This window comes from Physella acuta, unplaced genomic scaffold, assembly GCF_028476545.2.
Source record: "Physella acuta isolate Inbredline_101_S28 unplaced genomic scaffold, ASM2847654v3 ptg001504l, whole genome shotgun sequence".
NCBI lineage: Eukaryota > Metazoa > Mollusca > Gastropoda > Physidae > Physella > Physella acuta.
The window spans coordinates 205,984-230,673 of record NW_026733019.1 but is presented as its reverse complement, the minus strand read 5'-3'; the positions used below and the strand labels follow the sequence as shown (position 1 = coordinate 230,673).

The 24,690-nt window shown below is 41.8% G+C and overlaps 1 protein-coding gene across 1 annotated transcript; it reads right to left on the bottom strand.

The window, feature by feature from the left end:
* Window positions 1-218: 218 nt before the first annotated feature.
* Window positions 219-12,830, bottom strand: LOC131928446 (uncharacterized). Its single transcript, XM_059284501.1, has 2 exons — window positions 12,779-12,830; window positions 219-769 (listed from the first exon to the last, which is right to left on the bottom strand). Exons 1-2 carry the CDS (start codon window positions 12,828-12,830, stop codon window positions 219-221), a joined length of 603 nt encoding a protein of 200 aa, XP_059140484.1.
* Window positions 12,831-24,690: the final 11,860 nt, after the last annotated feature.

Below are 24,690 nucleotides of genomic sequence, written 5' to 3'. Positions count from 1 at the left end.
CGTGCATGTGTTTGAAAAAACTCACCAGACATGCCGAGACAGTGGACGTCAAGCTCGTGTTTGTATGTTTGTATGTCGGTCAATAGCGTGACGTGCAACAGCTGGGTCTAAAGACGTACTCACGACATACAGAGAGCAGGTGAGAGAGGTACAGCTCGGCATAATGGGACATTAAAGTATTGACAGCTGTGCCGGTATACGAGCGTTGGTCCACTGTGCTAGTCAGGCTGGTCGATGGTCTGTTGGTCGATGGTCCGTCTGGTCAATGGTCCGTCTGGTCGATGGTCGATGGTCCGTCTGCTGGTCCGTCTGGTCGATGGTCCGTCTGGTCGATGGTCCGTCTGGTCGATGGTCCGTCTGTTGGTCGATGGACCGCCTGGTCGATGGTCTATTGGTCGATGGTCCGTCTGCTGGTCGATGGTCCGTCTGGTCGATGGTCCGTCTGGTCGATGGTCCGTCTGGTCGATGGTCCGTCTGGTCGATGGTCCGTCTGGTCGATGGTCCGTCTGGTCGATGTTCCGTCTGCTGGTCCGTCTGGTCGATGATCCGTCTGGTCGATGGTCCGTCTGGTCGATGGTCTGTTGGTCGATGGTCTGTTGGTCGATGGTCCGTCTGGTCGATGGTCCGTCTGTTGGTCGATGGTCCGTCTGGTCAATGGTCCGTCTGGTCGATGGTCCGTCTGGTCGATGGTCTGTTGGTCGATGGTCTGTTGGTCGATGGTCCGCCTGGTCGATGGTCCGTATGCTGGTCCGTCTGGTCGATGGTCTGTCTGTTGTTTAGAAATTAAGCGCTATATAATTTTTACAATAGCAAATAATAACTTAAAAGTTGTATCCTAATATATAAAAGCCCATGTGCGCACTTCTCTCTCTCTCTGTCCGCAAAATATTTTCGCCGGATATCACATCAGAATCTGCAGCGATTTATGGAGAACTTGATACGGACTTTGGTTGAAAATAATATGATAGATGTTTTAATGTATAACCAACATTTTATTTAAGAAGAAAAATAAAGGCATATTCAAATGTAGAAAAACAGTTTTCATTATGCAACAGGAAAAGTGTTTATAGTTGTGAAAAAGAACCCATGAAACAATGACGTCACTAATGTTTATACATTAACTAATGACGTCATCTGCCGAGTTTAGAATAAAACGAAATGAACCATTTCATTCCAATTTGATTTAGATCTACTTACGCTATGAAATGTATACAATACAATTTTTCCGGCCTAAACTTATAAAATTTATTTTATCTATTTGGATTCTAGATCTAGAGATTCTAGATCTAGACTAGATCTAAGTCGCTAAGTCGCTAAGATCTAGATTTAGACTCTATCTACTCTAGAATCTATTCCAAAAATAAATTTATATATTAAACTATTTTCGGGCCTTAATTATTTTACAGAAATCTTTGTTTATTTAGCTATGGAACTGGCTAATGTGGGATAAAAATTTAATTTGAAAGAAAAGGCATATTAGCGTAAGATACGTTTTATAAATACCTCTTTCATTCTCCGTGTTTTATAGGTGAACGGAAAAAAAAAACACAGGAAAAAAGTCACAGTTTTTGCTAGGAAAAAAAGTCACAGAAAAAAAAGTCACAGTAGAAAAATTTTATCGGAAAAAAAGTCACAGAAATAAAGTCACAGAAAAAAAGTCACAAAAATATTTTTAGAAATATTTTTATTAATTTGTTAAGAATAGTAAAATTTTGTATGTTTATTGTTGTGGGTTGTATTTTTTATGGCATAAATTATTTATAGACGTTAAAAGCATTATGATTTATAACAATTGTAAGTAAAAAATACTCTAAGACAATTAACACAACAATCTCAAATTTTGTTACGTATTTAGTTAAATACGCGGTAGAAAAGTTAATTATAAAAGAAATTTAGGCACATTTTGCCGTAGGCTATTCTCTGGTCGGCCTCTCCTCAGTAGGCATTGTCCGAACATATTTTGTGTTGTTGACGTTATGCATCAATTACAGTCTTTGAACCTTTCTGTTTTGATCCTAAGTTTTGTTATGAAATGAGCGTGATAAATGTGGGCAGTAAAGGTGGTTGAACTAAACATAACTATTGTTGCCATGAGTTGAGGGCAGCAAGTCAGATGAACTTACCATTTCACGGTAATTTAATATTGGTATTTAAAAAAAAACGATGAAAAACGTGGACTTTGGAGCATTCTATTAAATGCTTCTAATCTTAAGTTTAAAATCATTACTTCATAATAAATATTTTTAGATGAATTATAAAAAAATTACCATGCGTATACAGCCTACACACATTACATTACATTTAATTAATCCTAAGTTAATTTGCACTCTCTAAATAATTAATACATAAAAGTTTTAACAAATATCATGCAAATATATATTTGTGACTTTTTTCCTGTGACTTTTTTTCCTGTGACTTTTTTCCTGTGACTTTTTTTCCTGTGACTTTTTTTCTGTGTTTTTTTTCCTGTGACTTTTTTTCCTACAATCGTTTTATCAGGTACCTAAATAGCTGAGATGATAGTGTATTAACACGCAGGTGGTGCGGGATCGAGACACACCAAGTAAAACTTTTTTTTGTATATGTGAATCTTCCGATTTTAGACTATAAAGAAAGGAACTACTTCATTCAAATTTGATTTAGATCTAGATCTATAGATCTACTCATCATGACGTACGCTATGAAATATATACAATTTTATCGGTCAAACTAATACAAATTACTTAAAAACAACATAATGACCATTGAATAGCCAGATTTTTAACGGAATCATTTAAGTCACTTAATCAGTGTGTGCCTGTGTTATGTTAAATGTGTCGGATTTTTAGCTAATTAGTTATTTCTTTGCTTTGTCACTTATATCGTTCAGCGTGTAGTAAAGCACATTGCGTTTTGACCAATAACTATTTCATAAATTATTTTCTCAAACAAGTACATTTTAAAATATATAGGCCTATAATTCACGTGAAACGGGTACCGATGGCTAGTTTATATGTAAGCGGTCAAACTAAGGTGCAGGAATTTCATATATAAGGGAAATAACTTTCGCAAGAATAGCTAAATTAGCCAAGTGTAACTAAGACATGTTTGAAAAACACAATAAAACTCTCTAAATTTCATTACGTAATAATTATAATAAGTCTTTTATATTAGCTATGTAACCTTGTGAAACAATATATTTTATCTACAAAACTGTATGTTTTGTTTGAAAGTCTGAAAATGGTAGCTTTATTATAACATACTTCTATTCAATTTTGATGACATACAATGAATTATATATTGTGGTTTTAAAAAGTATACAAAATTTTGGATCCCCTAAATAAAGGGATGTCTTTCAAAAATTCAAACACGGGTAACTGTTTTAGACATTGCTAGAATTACTGATTAAATATAACAAAAAATTTGAAAAAAAAAGTTTACCGGTTAGTTATAAATTCCATCCTATTTAATATTATATATTAATACTTAAAGGGTAAAATAGATTCCTAAAAAAAACTAAATATTTTCAACTAAAGAATGAATATCTTTCTTTGTAGTGTGTTCGTACTGAATTGAAATCATCTAACTTAACGATAAACTCGACTACTCGATATACTCTACTACATTCACAACACATCAAACTTCGATACCTAAACATAACTTGACTCGATGCTCCAGAACTACGACACCAACTCGTTTAACTTCACCAAACTTTACAAACGGTACTCCCAATCAACAATGATTTCACTGGACCTACTACTACACTTTAACAGTCAATATAATTCGATACCTTAATACCACAAGAATCAATACTCCCGAACTCCAGAACAACGATACTTCATCACCTGCATTCGCTGTTCATTCTCATTTCTCTATTACCAATCAGATTTCACTAGACCGTAAAAATTATGACCCTTTAAAACTTCGATACTTTATACCTACGAAACCGATTGTAGGAAAAAAAGTCACAGGAAAAAAAAACACAGAAAAAAAGTCACAGGAAAAAAAGTCACAGGAAAAAAAGTCACAGGAAAAAAAGTCACAAATATATATTTGCATGATATTTGTTAATATTTTTATGTAATAAATATTTAGAGAGTGCAAATTAACTTAGGATTAATTAAATGTAATGTAATGTGTGTAGGCTGTATACGCATAGGAATTTTTATAATTCATCTTAAAATATTTATTATGAAGTATGTAGATTGTAATTATTTTAAACTTAAGATTAGTAGCATTTAATAGAATGCTCCAAAGTCCACGGTTTTCATCGTGTTTTTTTTTTAAATACCAATATTAAATTACCGTGAAATGGTAAGTTCATCTGACTTGCTGCCCTCAACTCATGGCAACAATAGTTATGTTTAGTTCAACCACCTTTACTGCCCACATTTATCACGCTCATTACATAACAAAACTTAGGATCAAAACAGAAAGCCGACAAGGTTCAAAGGCTGTCATTGACGCGTAACGTCAACAACACAAAATATGTTCGGACAATGCCTACTGAGTAGAGGCCGACCAGAGAATAGCCTACGGCAAAATTTGCCTAAATTTCTTTTATAATTAACTTTTCTACCGCGTATTTAAATAAATACGTAACAAGTTGAGATTGTTGTGTAAATTATCTTAGAGTATTTTTACTTACAATTGTTATAAATCATAATGCTTTTAACGTCTATAAATAATTTATGCTATCAAAAAATACAACCCACAACCATAAACATACAAAATTTTACAATTCTTAACAAATTAATAAAAATATTTCTAAAAAGATTTTTGTGACTTTTTTTCTGTGACTTTATTTCTGTGACTTTTTTTCCGATAAAATTTTTCCACTGTGACTTTTTTTCTGTGACTTTTTTTCCTAGCAAAAACTGTGACTTTTTTTCTGTGTTTTTTTTTTCCTGTGACTTTTTTTCCGTTTACCACGAAACCATATCAGCAACAGCCTTCCGCCGTTACTCGCAAATCTAAACGATTCATCAAAACGTACCAAACAAGCAAAATGCTTTGAACACCCCACATTACAAAACTCTGTACACCAGGACAGATTTCTAATTCAAAGTCAGAGAAAACGAGACTTACAAGGCCTATTAAAATTTTAATTAATTCATTAAAAAAATTAATTAGGCGACCAATTAAGTCAAATTGAATGTCACGATGCATTGTCTTCATGTCTTGACCCACGTACCAACAACGAACAGTATCAGGCAGTTAGAAGTGCCTACAATTTCACACGGGCGTTTCGATCTAGACAGACAGAGGAAAGCAAGTTAAATAAAAGCTTGCAAAAATCATGTCTATTTCCCGAGTTGCTATCCCCTGTTGTTTTATATAAGAATATTCGAGAAAGTTTAGGGAGATCACTCCCGTTTTTTTTTTTACTTTCACGTATATACGAAGTATAGAGAAAGTATTGTAATCGTGCACAAAAATAACATGAAATTTTGACAGTTTTCACCGTTTTACTCCTCAGTCCTTCATCACATCCAGAGTATAGAGGACTTATTTTAATCAGGCAAAAATTATAAATACAAATATATAAACGTTTTGGCGTTTTATGCGTTATCGAGTCGTAAAAACTGGACTTTGCAATTCTGTCCGTATGTCTGTGTGTCTGTGTGTGTGTAAACACGATAACTTGAGTACCGTTACAGCTAGGTTGATGAAATTTCATATTTTATTTTATCAAAATCGTAGATCCTGATCACCTTTTGAGCGACTTCCGATTACCGGAAATGGTACTTTTTCTACTTTGAATTTTTCAAAAGCTTATAAGTTGCGTACTATTTTAGATAGATGCATGAAATTTCACACGTAAGTAAAAGATCTAATTCTCTACCTTCTGTCAAATTTTGAGTAATTTCCGTTTACCGGAAGTACTAATTTACGCTATTTCCGATTTCTCAAAAAACGCATGTAAATTTATAAAGTACTAATAATATCCCGCACTTTTATACACATTTTATTAGGCTTTCACTTGGTGTGGGACGGAGTGGTCTAGCGGTAGAGAGCTGGACTGCTAACCCGTTAGTCTCGAGTTCGAATCAGAGTTAAAGTCAGTAGACCGTCCCTGAGTCCACCCAACTCTGATGGGTACCTAACTCCTGTTAGGGAAAGTAAAGGCGGCTGGGCATAGTGCTGACCACACTATCTCTTCATATGCCGAGGTCACAGAAACAAGTGAACTCTACTTCACTTGCACCATAGACCGTCAGGTTTGAAAGGGAAACTTTTCACTTGGTGTGCAATTCTTTTTTTTTTACGAGATTCTATTCTATTATAAAAAGTTTAAGTAATTAAAAATGGATAACAAATATTATCTATGTCCTGAGTTGACATCCCTCGTAATTTTATATTAGAATATTCGAGAAAGTTTAGGGGAGATAACTCCCGTTTTTTTACTGAGACTTTTTGTCCGTTCACCGGGGCAAACAGATCCTGGTGGTGTGGGGGTGGGGAAACATTAGATTATGGTGGGGGGGGGGGGGTAAACATTAGATCATGGTGGGGGGGGGGCAATTAACAGACCCTGGTGGGGGCGGGGCAAACATTAGACCCTTGTGAGGAAAAGAGCTTATCTTTGGTCTCTGTGGGTGGGGGGGTACACTTGTTTCCCATGGTGCTTATTTTGGTCTCTGGGGGTGGGGGGGGGGGGTACCCTTGTTTCCCATGGTATGCGATGCACAGATTGGCTGAGACGGAACGAAATGAGTAAACCGTCTGGACGGCCAACATCATGAGTTAACTGTCTGGACGGCCAACATCATGAGTTAACCGTCTGGACGGCCAACATGATGAGTTAACCGTCTGGACGGCCATCATCATGATTCTGCAAGGGTTAAGTGGCTAACTCTGTCATGGATGATGTGCCGGCTGTTTGCTGCACTCAGCTCGACACTCCGGCACCCTGAAGGTTAACCCACCTCTCACCCCCCTCACCTTTAACCCCCCCCCCCCCTCCCCACTACCCGACTCTCCCTGCCGTCACGTGACCGGCTGGTCAGTTTATGGAGACCTGTCACAGACCTGGGAAACGTCACATCCGGTTAAAACTAAAAACTTGAACTAGGACAAAAAAATATTTCCTCCCCTGGAAATGGATTTGGAATCCTGGGATTGGGTTTTTCTGGGGTAAAAATAGATGTTCCAGAAATGTAACCTCTTTTGAGTTTTTGTGGGGGGTGGGGGAGCTGGAACAGACGTCATTACAAATACTATACAACAAAATGGCATCTAGCAGTAATATGGTTGTCACACAGGTGTACATAGACACAACCTCAGCCAACCGGCATTGACCTCACACAAACAGCCTTGACCCCAGGCAACCGGCCTTGACCCCAGGCAACAATCTGTGAGTTCAACAAGAACATTAATCTCCCTCGTTGTTTAGCATCAGTTAGGTAACATCAATCATGAGCACTTTAATTAGCAATCGTCCGCTTCGGCATTAATTATCTGCCCTTGTGAAATCGTCTGCTAAGATCCAAACTAGCAGCACCCGCCCTGCAGACACCAGCAGACGACTCCGTTGGCGCCAGACCGTGGATGATTGCCGTCTGCCTCGGTCCGGCCACTTCCGGTCGGTGTGACTAGCGCCCCATTGGTTGCTCCATCAGACGGTCACACCCAGGAAGTGACGTCACAACTCTATCGCCGGGAAACGGCCGTCCATAGACGTCACATCCCGTTGAGCTGACATTTGAATGACATCTTTGACATTTCACCCGTACTATGTCACGTGGTCTGACCGTCTGAAGTGGCTTTGTTCCCTAGCCAATGGCTGCTGGACTGTCAGTGGCTAGACAATTCAAATTTTATGACGCCTGACTCTGTTCTTTACACCGCAATGTTATGGCGGTATAAACACACACACACACACACACATACACACACATGCACACACATACACACACATACACGCACGCACAGACACATGCACATGCACACACACACATATACACATATACACACACACTAACACCTGTACACGTACACACACACGCACATACAAACACACACTCTACAATGTTGCTGTTGTATTTATCTCAGGAGCTTTGAGGCAGCAACCAATCGGATGCCCCGTCCAATCAGGTCACTGTTAGCTTCAAAGGTCATCCTGACCTACAGGTCGGGGACATTGACCACAGTCGGGGTCCATCTTGACAGTTTGCTTTACCCGGAGCTTCTGCGCATGCGCCGCGCTTGGGTTGCCTACATCCTGTCAGCGAGATGCGAAGCGAAGTGACGTCAGGTAACAGCCCGGCTGTAAGACTGCTCCAGTTCACCGCGAGGCAGTCTTGACACGTCACCGCATGAATGCTGACGTCAGCACTTGACGTCAAACCACTTGACGTCACCACTTGACGTCAGCACTTGACGTCACACCACTTGACTGCCATTTAACTAACTGGGCCCTGGGTACTCATTAAAAAGCGTTCCACGGTTGATTGATTTCGGTGACGATGAGTTAATGACGTGGCATATTTGATAGTTTCTGTTCGGTGGGTGGTATAATGTGGACATTAACCCGGTCACCTGACCACGTGCAAGCCGATACCTGCACGTCACGCGCCATTGACCAAAAAAAAAGGGCATAAATATCTGAGTGCGAGAAACACGAGCCCAGTTTTTTGTCTTAAAGCTTCACAACTTTAGACTGCTAAATGTGGCCAGACTTTTGACTGCTAAATGTGGCCAGACTTTTGGCTGCTAAATGTGGCCAGACTTTTGGCTGCTAAAATTAATATGGACAGACTTTAGACTGCTAAATGTGGCCAGACTTTTGGCTGCTAAATGTGGCCAGAATTTTGACTGCTAAATTTGGCCAGAATTATGAGACAATGCCGGAGACCCATTGTTTGATTACCAGACGACTTGAAGATGAATTCCTGCCCGCACGTGTGGTCAGAAAACTGACCCGAGTAGTGGCGACATGAGTCACTCCAGTGATGTTTCCAGTGATGTATCGCTTATGTTGAGTGATCACGTTGTCACGTAAGATCGACGTGACACGTGACGCGTGACTTACTGTATGAGATGACGTCACATTGTCACACCAAGCTTACCATTAATTAATATCTATTCTGCTTCCCCCCACCTCCCGTAATTTTTTTTGTCAAGTGTCCATTGCAATCTGCATCCCAATCACATTACCTCCACTCTACTCTACCTACCTACTCAAATCACCTCCACTCTACTCCACCTACCTCCTCACCTACACTCTACTCCACCTACCTCCTCACCTCCATTCTACTCCACCTACCTCCTCACCTCCATGCTCCCAACCTCTCCACACTTCCAACCTTCACCTTACCTCCCTCCCTCCCTTCCTTCCCCCCCCCCCCCCCATCCCCCAATCCTTTCAATTCACATCAGTGTCCAAGCTTCTAGAAATGACATTTTAATGACGTCATATCTAAAGCTTTACATAACTTAATTTTTTACTGATATTTGATTTATATCTGTAATGTTGAAGAAAGTAGTTAATTTTTTTTACTGATATTTGATTTATATCTGCAATGTTGAAGAAAGTAGTTTTTAATGTCTTGTAATTTATAACAGTTTAGACGTATTGTCGTACAAGATTTAAAAAAAAAAAACTTCTGGAAGAATTTTTTTGCCTTTGATGTCGGACAAAAAACTGGGATGGAAGACAGACTGAGCGCAGACGACTTAAGGGATCTTCACACTTGTCATTTGATACGACTTAAGGGATTTTCACACTCGATGCAAAATGCGTCGAATCGCCCCAGGGCTTGACTCAAAAATATCCCCATCAGAAGCAGGCTTAGAGATTAGGTCGCTTTTGGAGAGGGGGTTATAGCGAGAGATTTGTGGGGGGGGGGGCGTGTATATTTGAAACGACGAACTTTAGGGAGTGTCCTATTTTACAAGCTTTTATTACACTCACTTCCTCTGTCTATCCGTCTGTCTAGATCGAAACGCCGGAGCGAAAATTCGGACACTTCTAACTGGCAGATACGGTTCGTAATTGGTACATGGGTCAAGACATGAAGAAAATGCATTATGACATTAAATTTTACTTAATTGGATGCCTAATTATTATTTTTTATGAATTAATTAAAATTTGGACCGAATTAGTTGGCAGTTCTATACACAGGCGTCATGACGGCCGTGTTGGGCGTGGAGCGAGGGGGGCTCTACGTCAAAAGCGCGTCGTCACGTCCAGTAGACTCGCGATGGTTTTTAGTCGGGTCAGCAGTCTAGTTCTTTACCACTAGACAACGCCATCCCATAATACTGTGACACGTATAGTAAAACTAATCATATTATTAAAGCAAAACTGTTTTTCAAATAGTGTATCATATATTTGTTGCTACACTATATTGTCTTAACATGCGTATAACTCGTTAATACTAAAAAGTATAAAAATAATAAATACATAAAAACGTTTATAATTACAAGCTTTTTTAAATGCACTAAAAAGAAGAAAATAATACAATTATTATTAAATATAAAATAATTTTTAAAAATATAATAAATCTGCGGTTACTATATATATATATAAAATTACTTTCTTTAAATATATTAATACACTACTATTTATACCACTATAATTAAAAGCGTGGGCCGCTATAATAATAAGTATTTAAACAAGTGGTCCACGCTTTTAATTATAGTGATATAAATAGTAGTGCATTAATATATTTAAAGACCGTAATTTTTTATATATAAAGTAACCGCAGATTTATTATATTTTAAAAAAAAAAATTACGATATAATTGTAATGTTTTTTTTTTAATTTTAATTTTTTTTTCTACTAAAATGTATTTTATTTAGTTATTTATTTTTGTTTTGTAACTTCACTAAATGTATTTTTTTTTTTTTTTTTTTGTTTTGTTACTTTACTAAATGTATTTTTTTAAATATTTTATCACTCCAAGATGACGGCTGTCTCTACTAAATATTGCCAGTTTTTTTTTCAATCTGTTTTTTTTTTTTGAGATTTCAACCTAAAATTGTGCCCAGTCATGACTTGTAGTTTTACCTGACTTTTGGTAGCGAGTAATCTGAAAAATGGTGGCAAAGGTTCGTGTGGCTCAATAGAGGATCGGGAAGCGGGAAAGGTTCGTGTGGCTCCATAGAGGATCGTGAAGCGGGAAAGGTTCGTGTGGCTCCATAGAGGATCGTGAAGCGGGAAAGGTTCGTCTGGCTCCATAGAGGATCGGGAAGCGGGAAAGGTTCGTCTGGCTCCATAGAGGATCGGGAAGCGGGAAAGGTTCGTCTGGCTCCATAGAGGATCGGGAAGCGGGAAAGGTTCGTCTGGCTCCATAGAGGATCGGGAAGCGGGAAATGAAGTGACAGGAAAAAAAAACACAAAATGTCACAAAGGAAAAATTTTATCGGAAAAAGACACAGAAATAAAATTTAAAAAAAAGTCACAAAAACGTTCTAATTTGGATTTACTTGTTGAGAATTGGAAAATCTTGGTGGTTTATAAACGTGGGTGGTGTTTACAGTAATTACAGTAACATGTTTATAAGTGGTAGCAGCCCTAAATAATGCTAGGTTCGAGTAATATTAAAGTGGATTGATGTTGTAGTAGGGAGCCAAACCTTTACAGCGCCCCACTTCTGTGGACGCTAGACCTTGACAGCGCCCCACACTGATGACGTAGTAGGCCTAACAAGCGCGCAATCAAGAACGAGACTAACGACGCTAGAATAGTTCTGTGGCGGCCCAAGCAAGCTGCCATCTATAAACGGGATGTAGATTGTTCTATGTTGGAACAAGAGGTCTAGAACATTCCACATACACGGGGTATTACAGCAACCCAAATGACCGACGCCGTCCATCGGATGAAACCCTCGCTATCGTCTGACAGCTAATGACTGACAGCTAACGTCTGACAGCTAACGTCTGACAGCTAACGTCTGACAGCTAACGTCTGACAGCTAACGTCTGACAGCTAACGTCTGACAGCTAACGTCTGACAGCTAACGTCTGACAGCTAACGTCTGACAGCTAACGTCTGACAGCTAACGTCGGACAGCTAACGTCTGACAGCTAACGTCGGACAGCTAACGAGGCGAGATAGTTAAGCGCTACTTGCACCATTGGCTGGAAATTTGGATGTCTTTCTTAACTAAGATGCTCCATCCTACTCTTACCAACCCAATGATGTCGGCCTTTTGGTTGTCGGCCTTTTGGTTGTCGGCCTTTTGGTTGTCGGCCCTTTGGTTGTCGGCTTTTTTTTTTGGTCAGCCTTATGTCCACTGCTTCGCCAAAACTTCCACAAACACCCTACAAACCTGGACACCCCCACCACAACCTGACACCCCCACAACCCCCACAAGCTAACATCCCAAATTGCTGAAACTTGTACTGTCCAAAGGGCCAGACAAATCCCACAACCTGACACCCCCACAACCCCCACAAGCTAACATCCCAAATTGCTGAAACTTGTACTGTCCAAAGGGCCACACAAATCCCACGGACATGCACATAACTTGATGGCCCTCTGACGTCAGACATGCGCGGGACGTCATCAAATATCAATCACTATGACGTCATTGTTGTATCACGTGTCTATGTACGTCATCGGCTCGGCTTGTGTTGCCGTCTAACATGTTTAGACATTCAACTCCCCCCCCCCACCCGACACCACCACCCACCCTTCGACTCCCCACCCTAGCACTGAGGCGTGGAATATTCAAAGCTCTCCCGCGGGGAGCAGGCGTAGGGCCCCAGCAGACGACACCTCGTGCTTTGATTAAATTTACACCGCGCCTAGTCGCCATTTTGGTTCCAGCATGCATCACTCGACCTTTACCCTCAGCACCGACTCCACTCTCAGAACTGGTGGCCAGAAACTGGTGGGGCATCTCGTGGTGGGGCATCACGTGGGGCATCACGTGGGGCATCACGTGGGGCATATGGTGGGGCATCTGGTGGGGCATATGGTGGGGCATCTCGACAAGAGAACGGTCGCCTGGTGGAGCATCTCGACAATAGAACGGTCGCCATTTTATTCGCCACTGTCAACATTTTATATCCATATCCATATCTATCTATAATTATATATATATATATATATATATATATATATATATATATATATATATATATATATATATATATATATATATATATATATATATATATATATGCATGCCTAAAAATTATATTTATAATTATATATATTTGATTATAAAAATATTTTTCCCAGTAATTTTGTTTGATGATGAAATAAAAACATTTTTTGCCCATAGAGTGATCTCAACTTGATCGCTCTCAACAGCTTTCAACAAATATTTCTCTACCCCCCCCCCTCTCACCCCCCCCCTCCAACCCCATCCCCTGTTAGTGTAGAGGCGGGAATGGCTGTTTGAAGGCCCAACACTCTCGCCGCGGCTTATTTTAACACCAAATCGTCGAATGTTTGTCCAATCGATACCGGGTCAACTTTTGGCGGGAACAGCTGACCGGATGTGGACGCATTCGCTAACCGATGTCGCAGATTTGAACCGCGCGATGGTTGGAAGCTGGGCATGAGGGGGACAGTCAATTATGCATGTCGGGGCACCGGACTAGCGGCTGGCATTTTTCTAGCGGCCGGCATTTTTCTAACGACCGGCATTTTTCTAACGACCGGCATTTTCAATTAACATTTGAGCCGGCGACTGACAAGAGCTTGCCCCCCGCAGACGTATTCGTTTTGTCGATATTTCGTGATATCGATCCCGCCCTGTTTAATTTAGACAACCTAATTTGTGGCCTAGATTTGGCAACAAACCCTGGCCACCCGGCCAATGGCCCACCCAAATAGTGCAGCGATGTTTGAATTGATTCGGACCCTCCCCAACCTCCCCCCCCCCCCCACTGTCCTGGCCGCCATTGTTGTTTGTTCATCAATGTATGTTTTCTCTGAGGGTCAGAGGTTGTCAGCCATGTTTGTTGTCAGATTGTCACGTGATCTTGTAAGCATCCCCAGCCCGCCCTTCGCACTTTAACTTTAAATATGATTGAGCTTGTTAGTCAACTGATGATTGTGGTACTAATTAACTGATGATTGTGGTACTAATTAACTGATGATTGACAATTATTTTCTAGCACACCGCCTTCTCTCGAAAGAAAGTAATGACGCATAACGCGTCATGTTAGTCCATGACCTGTCTTGTGTGTCTCTAACTGGCCTGTCTTGTGTGTCTCTAACTGGCCTGTCTGAAGTCTGTCTATTCTGTCTTGTTCGTAAGTTGCCTAAAGCTACACTGTCACACCGTGGAAGCTTAACCGGGTATTCCAAATAGCCCGGGCTACCTTAAGGCTACTTTAAAGCTAGGCTCAGGCTACCTTGTGGCTTCCCTATAGCTAGGCTCAGGCTGCCTTTTGGCTACCCTAGAGCTAGGCCCAGGCTACCTTGTGGCTACCCTAGAGCTAGGCCCAGGCTACCGTGTGGCTACCCTAGAGCTAGGCCCAGGCTACCTTTTGGCTACCCTAGAGCTAGGCCCAGGCTACCGTGTGGCTACCCTAGAGCTAGGCCCAGGCTACCTTGTGACTACCCTAGAGCTAGACCCAGGCTACCTTGTGGCTACCCTAGAGCTAGGCCCAGGCTACCGTGTGGCTACCCTAGAGCTAGGCCCAGGCTACCTTTTGGCTACCCTATAGCTAGGCCCAGGCTACCGTGTGGCTACCCTAGAGCTAGGCCCAGGCTACCTTGTGACTACCCTAGAGCTAGACCCAGGCTACCTTGTGGCTACCCTAGAGCTAGGCCCAGGCTACCTTGTGGCTACCCTAGAGCTAGGCCCAGGCTACCGTGTGGCTACCCTAGAGCTAGGCCCAGGCTACCTTGTGACTACCCTAGAGCTAGGCCCAGGCTACCTTGTGGCTACCCTAGAGCTAGGCCCAGGCTACCGTGTGGCTACCCTAGAGCTAGGCCCAGGCTACCTTGTGGCTACCCTAGAGCTAGGCCCAGGCTACCGTGTGGCTACCCTAGAGCTAGACCCAAGCTACCTTGTGGCTACCCTAGAGCTAGACCCAGGCTACCCCAGAGCTAGGCCCAGGCTACCTTGTGACTACCCTAGAGCTAGGCCCACGCTACCTTGTGGCTACCCTAGAGCTAGACCCAGGCTACCCCAGAGCTAGGCCCAGGCTACCTTGTGACTACCCTAGAGCTAGGCCCACGCTACCTTGTGGCTACCCTAGAGCTAGGCCCAGGCTACCTTTTGGCTACCCTAGAGCTAGGCCCAGGCTACCTTTTGGCTACCCTAGAGCTAGACCCAGGCTACCCCAGAGCTAAGCCCAGGCTACCTTGTGGCTACCCTCTACCCCAGTCCCTCCTAAAATTGAGATTGTTAGCCGGACAAGAGGCGCCGTACTAGCCGGACGCTGCACACGTGCCGGCTGAGCGCCAGGGGAAGATAGAGTGCTCCTATTGATTTTAATCTGCGGTCCTCTCTAGCCGAGTTATTTATTGAAACTTCCCGGGCGGGAGGTTGGGGGGGGGGGGGGGGCAATCATGGAGGCGCCAGAAGAACTGGGGTCTAATTGACCTACTTCTAGTCAGTACTCGTGGCAAATGAGATGTTTTTAGTGTGGTTTGGTTATCGGGGAAACCCGATCATAATGCTAGAAGGTTCCATGTCTTGGTGGACTCTTACAACACTTGGCTGGGTGGGTTCTTCAATCGGTGGTTTTATAGATTGGTGGGTTCTTAAATTGGTGGTTTTATAGATTGGGTGGGTTCTTAAATTGGTGGTTTTATAGATTGGGTGGGTTCTTAAATCGGTGGTTTTATAGATTGGGTGGGTTCTTAAATTGGTGGTTTTATAGATTTGGTGGGCTCTAGATTAGGTGGGTTCTTAAATTGGTGGTTTTACAGATTAGGTGGGTTCTTAAATTGGTGGTTTTATAGATTGGTGGGTTCTTAAATTGGAGGTTTTATTGATTGGTGGGTTCTTAAATTGGTGGTTTTATAGATTTGTGGGTTCTTAAATTGGTGGTTTTATATATTGGGTGGGTTCTTGAATTGGTGGTTTTATAGATTGGGTGAGTTCTTGAATTGGTGGTTTTATAGATTGGGTGAGTTCTTAAATTGGTGGTTTTATAGATTGGGTGGGCTCTAGATTAGGTAGGTTCTTAAATTGGTGGTTTTATAGATTGGGTGGGTTCTTAAATTGGTGGTTTTATAGATTGGGTGGGTTCTTAAATTGGTGGTTTTATAGATTTGGTGGGCTCTAGATTAGATGGGTTCTCAAATTGGTGGTTTTATAGATTGGGTGGGTTCTTAAGTTTTTGGTTTTATAGATTGGGTGGGTTCTTAAGTTTTTGGTTTTATAGATTTGGTGGGTTCTTAAATTGGTGGTTTTATAGATTGGGTGGGTTCTTAAATTGGTGGTTTTATAGATTGGGTGGGTTCTTAAATTGGTGGTTTTATAGATTTGGTGGGCTCTAGATTAGATGGGTTCTCAAATTGGTGGTTTTATAGATTGGGTGGGTTCTTAAGTTTTTGGTTTTATAGATTGGGTGGGTTCTTAAGTTTTTGGTTTTATAGATTTGGTGGGTTCTTAAATTGGTGGTTTTATAGATTGGGTGGGTTCTTAAATTGGTGGTTTTATAGATTGGGTGGGTTATGATTTGGTGGATTTTTTTTTCTTTGAATGTTCTTGGTTGGATGGGTTGTGGTCTGGATATGATTATGTGGTTGTGGTCTGGATATGATTATGTGGTTGTGGTCTGGATATGATTATGTGGTTGTGGTCTGGATATGATTATGTGGGTTGTGGTCTGGATATGATTATGTGGTTGTGGTCTGGATATGATTATGTGGTTGTGGTCTGGATATGATTATGTGGTTGTGGTGTGGATATGATTATGTGAGTGTGGTCTGGATATGATTATGTGGTTGTGGTGTGGATATGATTATGTGGTTGTGGTCTGGATATGATTATGTGGTTGTGGTCTGGATATGATTATGTGGTTGTGGTCTGGATAAGATTATGTGGTTGTGGTCTGGATATGATTATGTGGTTGTGGTCTGGATATGATTATGTGGTTGTGGTCTGGATATGATTATGTGGTTGTGGTGTGGATATGATTATGTGGTTGTGGTGTGGATATGATTATGTGAGTGTGGTCTGGATATGATTATGTGGTTGTGGTCTGGATATGATTATGTGGTTGTGGTCTGGATATGATTATGCGGTTGTGGTGTGGATATGATTATGTGAGTGTGGTCTGGATATGATTATGTGGTTGTGGTCTGGATATGATTATGTGGTTGTGGTCTGGATATGATTATGTGGTTGTGGTCTGGATATGATTATGTGGTTGTGGTCTGGATATGATTATGTGGTTGTGGTCTGGATATGATTATGTGGTTGTGGTCTGGATATGATTATGTGGTTGTGGTCTGGATATGATTATGTGGTTGTGGTCTGGATATGATTATGTGGTTGTGGTCTGGATATGATTATGTGGTTGTGGTCTGGATATGATTATGTGGTTGTGGTCTGGATATGATTATGTGGTTGTGGTCTGGATATGATTATGTGGTTGTGGTCTGGATATGATTATGTGGTTGTGGTCTGGATATGATTATGTGGTTGTGGTCTGGATATGATTATGTGGTTGTGGTGTGGATATGATTATGTGAGTGTGGTCTGGATATGATTATGTGGTTGTGGTCTGGATATGATTATGTGGTTGTGGTCTGGATATGATTATGTGGTTGTGGTCTGGATATGATTATGTGGTTGTGGTGTGGATATGATTATGTGAGTGTGGTCTGGATATGATTATGTGGTTGTGGTCTGGATATGATTATGTGGTTGTGGTCTGGATATGATTATGTGGTTGTGGTCTGGATATGATTATGTGGTTGTGGTCTGGATATGATTATGTGGTTGTGGTCTGGATATGATTATGTGGTTGTGGTCTGGATATGATTATGTGGTTGTGGTCTGGATATGATTATGTGGTTGTGGTCTGGATATGATTATGTGGTTGTGGTCTGGATATGATTATGTGGTTGTGGTCTGGATATGATTATGTGGTTGTGGTCTGGATAAGATTATGTGGTTGTGGTCTGGATATGATTATGTGGTTGTGGTCTGGATATGATTATGTGGTTGTGGTCTGGATATGATTATGTGGTTGTGGTCTGGATATGATTATGTGGTTGTGGTGTGGATATGATTATGTGGTTGTGGTCTGGATATGATTATGTGGTTGTGGTCTGGATATGATTATGTGGTTGTGGTCTGGATATGATTATGTGGTTGTGGTCTGGATATGATTATGTGGTTGTGGTCTGGATATGATTATGTGGTTGTGGTCTGGATATGATTATGTGGTTGTGGTCTGGATAGGGTTATGTTAGTTGTGGTCTGGATATGATTAGTGGGTAACAAAGGATGGATGTTTGATACACGTGTAAGATTGACATAAAAGTGTACGTTTGGCAGTGTGATAAAACAAAAACCTAAATCTGTATACCCAACCTGTTGAGGTATCAGACAGACAATATGTTGACATGTGTGGACCTATCAGACAATATGTTGACATGTGTGGACCTATCAGACAGACAATATGTTGACATGTGTGGACCTATCAGACTGACAACATGTTGACATGTGTGGACCTATTAGACAGACAATATGTTGACATGTGTAGACCTATCAGACAATATGTTGACATGTGTAGACCTATCAGCCAAAAATAATTTGACATGTGTAGCTACACCCCTACACGACTGAGTTTTCTTGACCCCCACGTGACGACATTAGTCGGGGTCAGGGGTCAACACGTGACTCGAGTCCCGCTCGCCCATTGGCTGAGGCACCAACCAATAAGCGTTTGAGCCGTTCCTTAACTAACGCGACAGAGACCAGTTCTCGAGCGTGTTAATCGTCATTCAGTCACGTGACGCCCACCCCAGTCACGTGACGCCCACCCCAGTCACATGACGCCCACCCCAGTTACGTGACGCCCACCCCAGTCACGTGATGATCACCCCAGTCACATGACGCCCACCCCAGTCACATGACGCCCACCCCAGTCACGTGACGCCCACCCCAGTCACGTGATGATCACCCCAGTCACGTGACGCCCACCCAAGTCACGTGATGCTCACCCAAGTCACGTGATGATCACCCCAGTCACGTGATGATCACCCCAGTCACGTGACGCCCACCCAAGTCACGTGATGCTCACCCAAGTCACGTGATTATCACCCCAGTCACGTGATGATCACCCCAGTCATGTGACGACCACCCCAGTTACTTCTCTACATGAGGGGTGTAAGTAGGTAAGTAGTGTGAAAGAAAACCAGACTATTTCAATGTTACAATTATTGTGCAAACATTTGATCTCAAGATGTCACCTATATGAGGGAGAATCGCTAGACCGTGAACACGTTAGATCAATGCTAGGTGCAAGAGAAAAGATGCAATGTATTAACAACTGTTGCCCGTTACATTTTTTCATCAGCGGGCAACAGCAACTAGTATATAATCCTGTGTATCCATCTGGAGAGAGGTGTATGCCCACTTTGTATCCATCTGGAGAGAGGTGTATGCCCACTATGTATCCATCTCTAGAGAGGTGTATGCCCACTTTGTATCCATCTAGAGAGAGGTGTATGCCCACTTTGTATCCTCGCTCACGTGCCGGTGAAATAACTTCCCAATACAAACCTTATTAGCTGTTGTGTGGCGTTATCTGTGGATTTATCTGTGGATTTATCTGCTCCTGATCTTCTCCAACAAGTCTCGTCCGTCTTAACCGTCTCGCGAGATCGTGCCCCCCCACCCCCACCTTCCAAATATTTGTTCTCCCAGTGGGCGGGGGTGGGGTAACGCCGCTCTGAAGACTACCAGTGCTTGCCGCTGCATGAACTTGAGACATTCAATAGCCTCGCGTGGCCAGGGTGGGGGGGGGGGGGCGCCATAATGTGTTGGGCAGAGGGGGCATAGTGTGTTAGCCGGGGGGGACGGGTGGCCATAGTGTGTTGGCCGGGGGGGGTGGCCATGTGTGTTGGCCAGAGGGGGGGGGGGTGGGTGGCCATAGTGTGTTGGCCGGGGGGGGGGGGTGGCCATAGTGTGTTGGCCAGGGGGGGGGTGGCCAAAGTGTGTTGGCCGGGGGGGGGGTGGCCAAAGTGTGTTGGCCGGGGGGGGGGTGGCCAAAGTGTGTTGGCCGGGGGGGGGTGGCCAAAGTGTGTTGGCCGGGGGGGGGGGTGGCCATAGTGTGTTGGCCGGGGGGGGGGGGGTGGCCATAGTGTGTTGGCCGGGGGGGGGGGGGTGGCCATAGTGTGTTGGCCGGGGGGGGGTGGCCAAAGTGTGTTGGCCGGGGGGGGGGGTGACAATAATGTGTTGGCCAGTTGAGACTAGACTCGATATGATCCCAGTCCACAGATTTGTTCAACTTTGTTCCGGATGCTCAACTTTTGACCTTTCAACCCGACTGGGGTCATCAAGAAACGCCGTCAGTTTTAAAACAAGTTTTCCCTTCGTCACAAAAAGCTAGGGGCCCCTCCCCAAACGGTGTTTGGTTTTAAAACATCTGTGTCTAAATATTTACTGACCTGTATATAAACTTATACAATGTCTTACCATTTCTAACATTATTTTACAAAATGCAAAAGTGTGTGGACACATGTGTAGTGTGACGTCATTTATGGACGGCCCCATTTTAAAACAAAAACTTACCATTTTCTCCCCAATCCCACATAACGTATTCCCCCCCCCCCCCCCACTTTGACATTTCCCGCGGTCTGCCGTTCAGTCGTCTGGTAGTCGCTGCTACTTCCGGTCACATGTTACTTGTGGTCAAGTTCTGGCTCAGGTCAAGTTCTGCCCAACTACTGACCTCAACAATGCTCCAGCTCACGATAACTGTTGTTTTACATTGCTATGTTGGTGACGTGACCTATGTTGGTGACGTGAGCTATGTTGGTGCCGTGAGCTATGTTGGTGACGTGACCTATGTTGGTGACGTGAGCTATGTTGGTGCCGTGAGCTATGTTGGTGACGTGACCTATGTTGGTGACGTGAGCTATGTTGGTGACGTGAGCTATGTTGGTGACGTGACCTATGTTGGTGACGTGTTGGTGACGTGAGCTATGTTGGTGCCGTGAGCTATGTTGGTGACGTGAGCTATGTTGGTGACGTGTTGGTGACGTGAGCGATGTTGGTGACGTGTTGGTGACGTGAGCTATGTTGGTGACGTGAGCTATGTTGGTGACGTGACCTATGTTGGTGACGTGTTGGTGACGTGAGCTATGTTGGTGCCGTGAGCTATGTTGGTGACGTGAGCTATGTTGGTGACGTGAGCTATGTTGGTGACGTGAGCTATGTTGGTGACGTGAGCTATGTTGGTGACGTGAGCTATGTTGGTGACGTGACCTATGTTGGTGACGTGAGCTATGTTGGTGACGTGAGCTATGTTGGTGACGTGACCTATGTTGGTGTCGTGAGCTATGTTGGTGACGTGAGCTATGTTGGTGACGTGACCTATGTTGGTGACGTGTTGGTGACGTGAGCTATGTTGGTGCCGTGAGCTATGTTGGTGACGTGAGCTATGTTGGTGACGTGAGCTATGTTGGTGACGTGAGCTATGTTGGTGCCGTGAGCTATGTTGGTGACGTGAGCTATGTTGGTGACGTGAGCTATGTTGGTGACGTGAGCTATGTTGGTGACGTGAGCTATGCTGGTGACGTGAGCTATGTTGGTGACGTGAGCTATGTTGGTGACGTGTTGGTGACGTGAGCTATGTTGGTGGAGTTACTGCCAACCAGACTCTGCCTGTAGTTTTCGGTTCAGTGCATGTTGCAGACGATAATGGAAATCCTACACTGACATGAAGTAGCGTGTAGGTCAACTGACAAAAGTTGATAGGCTGTACAGGATCTCATAGATCAGTGGTTCCCAACCTTTTTCGAGTGGCGACCCCCTTTTGTAAAAAGTAAGTGACCCGCGACCCCCATAGAATTAAAAAGCCGAAATTAGTATGGAAAGTAATAAGCACTAAAATAAGATTTTCTAGTAGACTTTCAATATGAACTACTCTTGATAACTGTTTTAATAGCATGAGTAAAATTGGAAAACTATTCACTAAACCTTCGTGGTTAAGTTTTTAATTTAAAAAAAAAAATGTTAACGCCAACCTATCTATAATATAAGCGGGCTGTGTCTGTCCTTCCGTCCGTCATCGCTATAGATTTTGGGACTATAAAAGTAAACTACGCACCATGCTGTGCTTTTCAGTGCACCGCAGCGTCTTATTATAAGTAATTGAGTAGGGTTTGTTTATATAACGGCATAGAGCTATTTTATAATTTCCACTGTTTGTACAATTTTGCATAACGTAAAGAGAATATTAAATACACGCACATTGCTAAAACATATTAAAAGGATCAATGTCAAATATCATTTTCGTTTATATTCCTAGAAAAAGTGGATACATTTTAATAACATAATAACAGTACGGTAGAAAAATCAAATTAATTTAACTCTTTTCTAATTTTGACAAAGGAGGTAATTTAAAAATGCATAAAACTCACGCTAATAAAAAAATGTGAATGCAAATATACTTTCGTCATAGAAGGAATTAGTGTTGCAATAATATAATTAGCAAAATGTGAATGCAAATTATTCGGATGTGTAAGAGGAAATTATTGTTAGAAAATTATAATTAGCATGGATTAATAAAAGGCAATCTTTTATTTATTTTATTCACTGAATGTAGGCCCTACTGTTTATTACTTATAATTTTTAATCAACTATTCAGCACTATTATAGACGCGTCATCACGTTCATTAGGTGCGCAATGGTTTTAGTTATGAAACTCTATTGTAAATTTTTAAAATTTAAAGTACTGGAAAAAAAATGCGTGAATGGATAAAGTGAAATATTGTAGGTAAAACACGGATATTTTAAACTAGCTGCATCCCGTGCTCCGCCACGGTAAATCTTTTTAAAATATACCAACTTTGGAACAGAACAAAACAAACAAAAACACAACACAAACACAAACAAAACACAACCACAACCACAACACAACCACATTACAACCACAACACAATCACAACACAACCACAACACAACCACAACCACAACACAACCACAAAACAACCACAACACAACCACAACCACAACACAACCACAACCACAACCACAACACAACCACAACCACAACCACAACCACAACACAACCACAACCACAACACACGGTAAATCTTTTTTAAATGTACCAAGTTGGGAACAGAACAAAACTAAATACAACATAAACGAACGCAAAGAAAAAACAAAAACGAAAAAACAAACACAACACTCAACATAAACTCAATTTAAATGTAATCATAAAGGCATATTGCTCACAGTCTATCCCTTAGCGCCAATTCGCGCCCTTTCCGAGCGCCGGCGGAAAATTTCGATTTACACACTCCCACTCCCCCTCTTGCTACGCCTCTGTTATAAAACCCCTAGCTTTTCCGCAAATAAATTAAAGGCAGTATTTAGAATATCCGTGTTTTACCGACCATATTGCACTTTATAAATTCATGCATTTTTTTCAGTACTTTTAAAAATTTACAATAAAGTTTCATGACTAAAACCATTGCGCACCTAATGAACGTGATGACTTAATATAGTAATGAGGAATAGTTGATTAAAAATTATAATTAGTAAACAGTACATTAAGTGAATAAAATAAATAAAAGATAGCCTTTTATCAATCAATGCTAATAATAATATTCCAACAATAATGTACTCTTACACGTCTGCATAATTTGCATTCACATTTTGCTAATTATATTATTCCAACAATTATTCCGTCTTGCAGATTTTGCATTCACATTTTTAGCGTGAGTTCAATTTATCTTTGAATTACCTCCATTGGCATAATTACTAAGCAGTTTAATTAGATTTTTCTACCGTACTGTTATTATGTTATTAATATGTATCGACTTTTTCTGGGAATATTAACGAAAACTATATTTGACATTGATCCTTTTAATATGTTTTAGCAATGTGCGTGTATTTAATATTATCTTTACGTTATGCAAAATTGTACAAACAGTGGAAATTATAAATTAGCTCTATGCCGCTATATAAACAAACCCTACTCTAATACTTATAATAAGACACTGCGGTGCACTGAAAAGCACAGCATGGTGCGTAGCTTACTTTTATAGTCCCAAAATCTATAGCGATGACGGACGGAAGGACACGCTCAGCCCGATTATATTATAGATACTGCCTATTATTTATACTGTTTACTAATTATTATTCTATCTTTCGGTTTGAGGACAAGCTAGGGGTTTTATACGAGAGGCGTAGCGAGGGGAGGGCATATGTCCCCGGGTGCCGACCTTAGGGGGCGCCAAATTGGGTTGGAAAAAATTTGCGGAGAGGGGGGGGGGGGTGAAAATCGAAAGGTTTAGGGCGGGGGGGGGGGAACAGGGGTGCAAATCGAAAGTTTGAGGGGGGTGCAAATCACCGGAAAGGGCGCGATTTGGCGCTACGGGCTAGACTGTGAGCAATATGCCTTTATGATTGCATTAAAATTGTGTTTATGTTATGAGTGTTGTGTTTGTTTTTTTCGTTTTTTTTTTTTTTTTTTTTTTTTTTTTTGCGTTCGTTTGTGTTGTGTTTAGTTTTGTTCTGTTCCCAAGTTGGTACATTTAAAAAAGATTTACCGTGGCGGAGCACGGGATGCAGCTAGTGTCATTATAATTATCTTAATTTT